Source organism: Prionailurus viverrinus, chromosome F2, assembly GCF_022837055.1.
Source record: "Prionailurus viverrinus isolate Anna chromosome F2, UM_Priviv_1.0, whole genome shotgun sequence".
NCBI classification, from domain to species: Eukaryota; Metazoa; Chordata; class Mammalia; order Carnivora; family Felidae; genus Prionailurus; species Prionailurus viverrinus.
The window spans coordinates 16,248,412-16,257,855 of record NC_062578.1 but is presented as its reverse complement, the minus strand read 5'-3'; the positions used below and the strand labels follow the sequence as shown (position 1 = coordinate 16,257,855).

Genomic DNA, 9,444 nt, shown 5'->3' with positions numbered 1-9,444 from the left:
CCGAACGCAGGAGCAGAAAGAGACTCCCCTCAGCGCCGGAAAGCTGGAAATTGTAGCTGGGAAACCACGACGGTTTCTCGGCCGGAACCAAGGTTCTTTCCGTGCCTAATGCTTAGCGAACGGAGCGTCGTTTGGTCCAATTCAAGTGTTCCTGGACTCTCATTGGACTCTTCCGTTCAATACTGAGTGCATTTCCCTAGGTCACCAATGAACGCTTTAGTCTAAGAAGGCCTTCACGTACTGGATGTCTTATCCTCACGTTGGAATGGTTTCAGCCAATGAGAGGGCAGGACTGACGGATGTTCCAGGGTCGTGGGGGAGAGTCTGTAGAGCCTTTCCCCGCCAGCGTCCTCGCTCTTTGGCTTCTAGAGTTAACCTGGTCGTTTGCCGTCGCTGAGGCCGGCGGCTGCGAACGGAGGGACCGTCTTTGCGCCTCCCGGGTCCCTGTGCTCCATTCGTTGGTGTGGCCCTGATGGTGCGGACGGCTCTGGACTCCTAAAGCTCTGGCGTGGTATGTAAGGATCCAGGGGTGGCAGACAAAGCGGTGGAGCCCGGAAGGCCGCGGAAAGCGGCCCCTGCACCAAGTCCGCAACTCGGCCTGGGCCGAGGCGCTCCGCTGGCCTTCTCCCGACCCAGCAGCGCGTCCCACCAAGCGGTTTATAGCGCCAGGCTCCAATGTGCCCTGTGAAAATGTTAGCTTTGTTCAGTTCCTCTCCGTCCCCCACACGTCTGATTTTTACAAACCCTGGTATTAATAGATGTCATCTTCATCTCTCCAGCTTGTTCTTTGGTAACTTTATCTTTTGTGCACCTGCATGTCTGCTGCTAAGAATAGAAGGGCATCGTTGTGTTTGTCTCCATTCAAGAGAGACCAGCATTCACATCTCTGTATTTTCCTAAGTTTTTGGGAGACCTTCGTGCAGTTTGCAGCTCCTTTCGTGATAGTGTACTGATGTGTTAGGGCAGAATATACCCCGATAGCTGGTGGAATATAAGTACCCACAAGATTAAGTTCTGTTCTTGTTTGGTAATTGCTGGTGCTCTGTTGTATCGTTTCAAGTTTTGGGGTTTTTTGTTTTGTTTTGTTTTTTGTTTTTTTTGATCCTAACCATCACTCAAGGTTATTACGAGAGGAAACAGAGGCTTAAGTGAGGTAACTAGCTTCTGAAAGTTAGTTGCTAATTAAGGGAAAGCCAGATAGGAACTCCATGCTTATGATATTTTTAAAAACTTGCTTAACTGAATATGGATTTAGGTTGTGGGTGTGTACCCTCTGCAGCTCATAGTTGTTAAGAGACCTAAACCATTCTTTGAGTTAAATGGTAAGCTTTGGCAAAAGAAAAAATCTTTCAGGCATCTGCCCAATTATAGTCTCACGTCTATCACCTAAGTTCCCAGTTCCAGCAGGATAGGCCTCATCTGGGAGCTTGCTGGAAATGTAGAATCTCAGGCCTCTCTCCATCTACTGAATCAATTTTTTTTTAACAAGATCCCTTGGGTAATCAGAGTTCCTTAAAGTTTGGGGAGCATGCAGTATTATCTTAGAATGATCTGTTTGTCCAAATTGAACTAAACAAAAGAGGGGAAAAAAGGTATGTATTGTATCCATTTGTGTTCTTTTTTTTTTTATATATATATACATACGTATATATATATTAACATTTATTTATTTTTCGAGAGACAGAGTATGAGCGGTAGAGGGGCAGAGAGAGGGAGTCACAGAATCTGAATCAGGCTCCGGGCTCTGCGCTGTCAGCATAGAGCTGGATACGGGGCTCCAACTCAGAACTGCAAGATCATGACCTGAGTTGAAGTCGGATGCTTAACCGACTGAGCCATCCGGGCACCCCATCCATTTGTATTTTAATGGACTAGGAAGAAGTTCCACATTTTTCTCATTTACTAGTGAGACTTTGATTTTTCTTTCTTTCTTTTTTTTTTTAAATGTTTTTAATGTTTATTTCTGAGGCAGAGAGAGACAGAGCATGAGTGGGGGAGGGTCAGAGAGAGAAGGAGACACAGAATCAGAAGCAGGCTCCAGGCTCTGAGCTGGCAGCACAGAGCCCGACGCGGGGCTCAAACTCACGGACCGTGAGATCGTGACCTGAGCCGAAGTCGGACGCTCAACCGACTGAGCCACCCAGGCACCCCTGATTTTTCTTTAAGTATGTCTGTGTTGTCAAGTTTAGCTTACTTAGAAAAGAATGTTTAAAAATCAATTAAAAACTAACTTGTAAGGTGTCAGGTACTGGTCTAAAAAATGAAATGAGACAAGAAAGATGTTAAATACTACTGCTAATACAGTCTCAAGAACTTTCTGTTTACTCACACATCATCAGTACACAAATTCCCCACCATAATTTCCCCCCACAATTTTGTTCCTTTGATCAGGAACTTTTCGGTCATTTTCTTTGGAAGGAGCCTGTAGGTTGGCTACTGCTAGTAGTTTTTTTAGTTTATTCATTTGGTTATCTGGCAATAAAACTGAAACATAGTCCCCAATTCACTTACAGGGATTACTGTATGTTGCACAGGAATTAAAGTATGTAGAATTTTAATGTTTAAGGTTTCATTTAGATGTCTCTAGCCATATTAAAAAGACATATACTTATCAACCACTGTAAAGTGTTCATTGCTTTTATTTGTACCAGGAATCACCTGGAATGATGCTTTGGGCCCTGCCTCCAAGGATTCCTGGTGAGGGCTGGGTATGGGCCTTGGAATCTGCATTTTAATGATAATCCCAGTTTATTCTGATGTAGGCTATCCGGGTCCACATTTCTTGGCATTGGTATTTTAAATGAAAAATGCAAGTAGAAAGCAAGCTTATTTTCTTTTGAACTTAATGTGGTACTATTTGTAGAAGAAAGGAAGAGAATTTTTAATTTTTAACTTACATTATGGGTCATAGGTTGCTATAAAACTGTTCAGATCAGTATATTTAAAAGGTTATTTAAAAATTATTTGAGATCTGCCAAATTTGGGAATAAGAGAGGGTAGGATAGAATGAATACCAAAATATATCCTTTAAAAAACACTTTTCCAGCCTATGAAGGCTAACCTTTTTATCAAACAGCCTGTGTGAAAATGATACAATTAATATAGAAAAACTAAATGTATCTAATACATGAATTGGGGTTAAAGTTCTAACTTTTACTTACCTGTTTCCATTTTCTTAGCTGTTCATAGCTATCTTGCAAAAGCTGCTATGTGAATTCTGCAATACACAAAAATATTGATCATTTAGCAGGATTCAGGCAATTCTCAGAGTAACTTGATATTGGCAATATTAAATAAGGAAAGAAAAATGAACTTTAACCCTGAGGAATTCTCTCTTGAAGTTTTACAAAAACCCTTCTAAGTTGGGGGAGAAATCATAGCTCTGTCTACCTTTCTTCCCTTCAGTTAAGTGCCATAGGAAATGCAGTGCTTGACTACAATTTCTGCCTCTGTTATGTCTGGATTTTTGGTGCCTTGTGGTATTCCTGACCCTTTCCTTGGCTGATCCTGTTTTGAGCCCTCTCCTGGTCTGTGGGCTCTGAAGATTGAAAGTTTTAAATGTTTTGACTTTTATTCATCTCTAAGAAACAGGAAAGGCCATAACTTTTTCAGAATCATTCCCACTAAATAGTTAACTAATGCCTTTTTTTTTTTTAATGTTTATTTTTGAGAGAGAGAGAGACAGAAAGCAAGTAGTGGAAGAGCAGAGAGAAAGGGGTCACAGAATCTGAAGCAGGCTCCAGGCTCTGAGCTGTCAGCACAGAGCCCTATACGGGGCTTGAACCCAGGAACTGTGGAATCATGACGACCGGAAGTCACCTGCTTAACTGACTGAGACACCCAGGCACCCCTCAAACAACTTCTTAAATAAGAATGGAGCTCTCCTGTTCTAAGGTCCTTCAAAGGGACCTCATCCAGAGTATTTGGTTCTTAAATGGGTTGGCTCTTAGGCCTTTCAGCCAGTAATTGGTTCGTCAGGTTCCAGTTTTGGATAAGATTCATGCTGGTAACAGCACATAAAGCTCAATGGTAAGCTGGTTTGTAAACAGGGATATTCAGGATGCCAATCTCTATACAGGCACCTAAGAGGCAACATGCCCCCAAACGTGTTAGTCTTATCTGTGTGTTCAGTCTTGCTTTTTTTCTGAATCCTTTTTTTAATTGCCATAGTAACAATAATATTTTCATTTTTTGAAAATAACCTGCCAAATACTATTTTGCTAAAGCCCTATTTTCTCTGAGTCCTTTAATTTTGCATTTGCTTGCATACTTAAAAAATTTAATGTATATTTAATGATTTCTTTTTGCCATGTGGTATGAATTAAAACTTGCTTAGCAGTGGTTTTAAATTGCTCAGAAGTCATTCCAACACCATTTATTGAGTAATCTTACTATTTTTGATGGATTTTTTTGGCTCCACATAACTTAAAACTGTTACTTATTGAGCATTTACGGTGTCAGGCACCAGTCTAAACCCTTTTCTGTGTATTATTTTATTTAGATAGTACACCATTTGGTAGCTGCTATGATTAGCCCTATTTTATAGATGAAGAAACTGAGACAGAGTAAAGGATTTGCCAGAAATCACGTTTACCAAGTAGTGGAGCCTTGATCTGACTCTCTGAGAGCCCGCTTTCTTATACCGAATGTATATGAGTAGCTTTCCTGGGAGAAGTATCTCTCTACTGCTCTGTGCCCTCCCCCCCCCACTTGATTGTTTATAGCTTTGTATATTTCAACATATGGTAAGGCTAACTCTGCCTTATTACCTCCCCCCCCCCCCCAATAATCTTTAATAACCTTTTTGGAATTAGAGAAAAATTTTATCCCTCCTCTCCTGCCCTACTTGTTACCGTTTTTGAAATTGGAATTAAACATACTGATTGGGACGTATGGGTGGCTCAGTTGGTTAAGCATCTGACTTCAGCTCAGGTCACAATCTTGTGATTCATGGGTTCAAGCCCCCCCATTGGGCTTTCTGCTGTCTGCCTCTCCCCTGCTTTAGCTCTCCCTCTCAAAAGTAGATATTAAAAAAATAAATAAACATACTGATTGATTTGTGGAAAGTATTTACACCTTTATATTCTTACTGATAAGGAATATGCTGTGTAACTTGCTTAATGGAAGTTATTTTTAACTTTCTGCATATATGACTATTATTTCTTGATTTTTTTTCTTTGACTTTTGTACGTTTAGCATGTTATATTTTCTAAAATACTCTTGTTTATTTTTGTGGGAAAAAGTTTTTGAATTTAAAAGAACTGTATGGAAAGTGGAAAGACTTGATTAGTTTAGGAGATAAGATTTTAGCCCACTTCTGTACTTTTGTCACCTGGGGCAAATTGTTTAACTTCTCTGTGACTGTTTCCTTATCTATCAAGTGAAGTACCTCAAATTCTGTGTCATTCTTCCAAATATGGCACAGGTGTGCTTAGATTCAGTTCAGCTTCACCATGATCTCCCCAACTCCTTGGGCCTCAGACACAGGGTGAGGCTTTTTTGTTCACAGCTTTCTTTGACTCCTTTTTCCTAGGGGATTTTATCTTTTGTAAATCTGGTATGCTGGGTTTTGTTCATAGATAAATAAGAAAAAAAGCTTTCAGCTAGCCACCTTTCCCTGAGGCACTTGTTTTAGGCTCCAGAAATGTTCTAGAGGAAAATAGCACTAGCAGTGGTATGATTGGAGAAGTATAGTGAAGGTCATGAGCTTGAACTGTAAAGATCTTGTTTATTGTGACTTTAGTGTTAAAATATGTATTGCTAAATGGAATTTATTGGAATATTGAAGATGACATATGTTCTTTAAACATTGTGCACACATAAATAACTTGATTTTTTTTTTTTTTTAGCTTCTTATGTTCATTTTACTTAAACTGTGGGATTGCCAATTCTCAAGTTTTTGTGTGATTTAGATTCATCTGTTTCTTTCTAAGGGTGTTGTAATCTTGATTATTTAACAAATGCCATAATATACCTCAGCATCCTTGAGCTAATTTTGCAAACCATTTCTACAGAATTTAAGAAGATTTTGTTCATGTGTATGGCATAGAAGATGAATTCTTCCTCCTCCACCATGAATGAAGAACCTGATGCTCTCTCGGTAGTTAACCAGCTACGGGATCTAGCAGCAGATCCATTAAATAGAAGAGCCATTGTTCAGGATCAGGGATGTCTGCCTGGCCTTATTTTATTTATGGACCATCCCAACCCCCCTGTTGTCCACTCGGCTTTGCTGGTAAGTTGCCTGTAGTAATTTCAGTCTTGGTGTTACAATTTTGCAATTCAGGAGAACTTGAAAATGTTAGATGATGTGGTAAAAAAATTAAAATTGACTATAGAGCAAATAGTCTGTATTTCTATATATGCAAACATATATGTACCTTTGACACAAATGGTAGCATATTATATGCATGAAATGTTCTGCAACTTCCTTCTTTCACTTAACAAGAAATCTTGAGGATTATATCAGTATGGATAGACACATGAAGAGGAAACTTACTGTTTGGGTTTGTTTTTTTTTTGTAATACCTTTATTAAGGTCTGAATCATATGCCATACAAGTCACTTATTTAAAGTGTACCATTCATTGGTTTTTAATGTATTTACAGAGTTGCACAGCCATCACTACAGTCCCGTTTTACAACATTTTCATCACCTCAGAAAGAAACTCCTCTACCTATTTCTCCCCGCCCCCCAAACCCTTTCCTAAGTAGCTACTGTATATATATTTGCCTATTTGGGCAAAAATGCCTATATATTTTTTATATAAATAGAATCATAGAATATGTGGGTTTTGTGACTGGCTTCTTTCACTGTTCCCAAGGTTCATCTACATTGTAGCATATAATAGTACTGGCCAAATAATACTCCATTGTAGGGGAATGCCACATTCTCCTTATCTGCTTCTCAGTCGATGGACATAGCACTTATTTTAGCATAAGATGGGAGGGAAAGGTAAGGAAAGGGGAAGACCAGAGAAAAACATATAGGATCATGGCTAATAGTGTAGAAGGAACTACTGTGTTATGAGAAATGCAGGAGCTAGAGAAGTGTGAAAGAACATTGCAATCAGGCAAGTCCAGATGTGATCATTTCTCGAGGACAGATAATCTGGTTGTGTGAACAGTAAATGGCATTAAAAAGAAAGGCAGTTGGCTGGAGGAGAGGAATAGTGGTAACTGTTAAAGATTAAAAGTGATTTAGACTGGGTGGCTAGTCAGTTAAATGTCCAACTCTTGGTTTCTGCTCAGGTCACGATCTCACTATTTGTGGGATAGAGCCACACTTAGGATTCTCTCTCTCCTCTCTGCTCTTCCCCCACTCATGCTCTCTCTTTCTCTCTCAAAATAAATAAACGTGTTTTTTTTTTAAGTGACTGAAGAGACAGATCAGCCAAGGGTAATATGTGGACCTGATTTTTAGATTCTGATTTGAACAAATCAACCATAAACATATGACAGTGCGGAGCCGACTCGGGATTCTGTATCTCTCTCTCTCTCCCTCCCCTGCTTGCTCTCTCTCTCAAAATAAATATAAACTTAAAATTTTTTTTTTAAAAATCATAACAAAAATGTTTAAAAAAGAACATTATTGTAAAATAAATCTTAAACTCCTTGCCCTCCTCCCCTTTTTCTCTGAGAGAGAGATAGAGAGTGAGCAGGGGAGGAGCAGAGAGAGAGGGAGACGAATCCCAGGCAGGACCACGCTGTCAGTGCAGAGCCCAACGTGGGGCTGGAACTCACCAACTGTGAGATCATGACCTGAGCTGAAACCAAGAGTCAGATGCTTAACCGATTGAGCCCCCCAGGTGCCCCACAAACTCCTTGCCCTTTACCTAGAGACCCATTTAGTCTAATTTCACAAGTTTGTACAGAGCAATAATATATGCATTTTCCCTTTCAAAAATCAAACTTCATAATACAGATTTTCTGTTTTACCTTCATAGAGTGACGTTTAATAGGCAAAACAGACATTGACAAGTGAACATTAGTAACAAATGGGAAAATTTGCATGGTCCCTAGATTGGTTTTATTTCAATATGAATAGCAATAAGGATAAGACCAACTCCAGATAGGTCTTGGGATAGGTCTCCAGATAGGGACTTGGGGTAGAAGGAAGAAGTGTGTTTTTTTGTTTTGTTTTGTTTTTTTGGTGGACTAGACTTGGACCTATTTAAATTTGGAAGGCTAGGGGCTAAAAAAGAAGAAGGAGGCTAGGGGCTGCCAGAGTGGAAGAGGTTTGAAGAGGAGGCCCTGAGAGTTGCTACAGAAAATGGGACAGGTTGCTGACTGAGGAGAAAGGTGGGATTGTTCAGCAGTTTTGAGGGCCTGACTAGTTTGGTGACACTGGATTGGTAAGATGCTTACAGCTCACAAAATCCCTTTTTCACCTCCCTTCAGGCCACTACAGGTCCTGAGAGCCAAAGAGTCAGATTTGTTCAGGGTTGATTCTTGGCCAGGTAAGTTACACAGAAGGCTAGCAAAGGGAGTTTAGGATTTTGGCAAGAGAGTGGTTGAAATGATAGACTGTAGATGCCAGGCTGAACAGGAAGGGAAGTCAAGTCATGGAGGGACAGAGCTAGAGAGAAAGTAGGAGGGGGGATACATGGGTGCAAGTTCCCACTGAAGTTGAAGAGCAGGTGTGGTGTTTTTTAAATTTTATCTTCACTATTGGCTTATTAGCTATACTCTATGGTTTCATATGATTTCTAATAAGACTGCTATGATTCTTATCTTTGTTCCTCTCTACATAATTCTTTTTTCTGGCTTTTTTTGGTGACTTTATTACTGTTTTTCAGCAAATGATTATGATGTGCTTGATATGGATGGTCTCCTTTGTGTCTTGGTTTTGTTCTTGTGGGATTTGTTGAGTTGCTTGGTTGGGTCTGTGGTTTTATAGTTTTTATTAATTTGGGGAAATTGTCATCCATTATAATTTCAGCGTTTTTTTAATGCCTCCTCACTCCTCTTCTGGGACTCCAGTTACATGTATGTTAGGTACTTCATGTTGTCCTACGGGTCATTGTTGCGCTGCTCTTTTTTTTTTTTTTTTTTCCTTTTAAGTCTTTTCCCTCTCTGTGCTTCATTTTGGATAGTTTCTATCGCTATATTTTAAGTTCACTGATCTTTTTTTCTGTAGTGTCTAATCTCTTAACCCATTCAGGGTTGTCTTCATTTCAGGTATTATGTTTTTGTCCTCTAGAAGTTACATGTGGGGATTTTTAATATCTTCCATTTCTTTCCTCATCACGCTCATGTTTTCCTACTCATCCTTGAGCATATGGAGCATATTTACAATAGCTGTTTTAATGCCCTTATTTTCTAATTCCATCTCTGTCACATCTTGGTCTCTTTCTATTGATTTTTCCCCCCATCCTGGTCAGATCCCTCTTCTCTCCTAGTCTGTTCTGCAAATTCTAGCCACCTGGGGTGTTTTCTGACACCA

The 9,444-nt window shown here is 39.8% G+C and overlaps 1 protein-coding gene across 1 annotated transcript in view; it reads left to right on the top strand.

Annotated features, from left to right (window-relative positions):
- Positions 1 to 321: 321 nt before the first annotated feature.
- ARMC1 (armadillo repeat containing 1) overlaps positions 322 to 9,444 on the top strand; it is a 44,416-nt gene continuing 35,293 nt past the window's right edge. The window contains exons 1-2 of the mRNA XM_047842849.1: positions 322 to 511; positions 6,015 to 6,235. Of these exons, the coding sequence (XP_047698805.1) occupies positions 6,053 to 6,235 (183 nt within the window). The 5' untranslated portion in view covers positions 322 to 511; positions 6,015 to 6,052. The remainder of the gene's footprint in view (positions 512 to 6,014; positions 6,236 to 9,444) is intronic.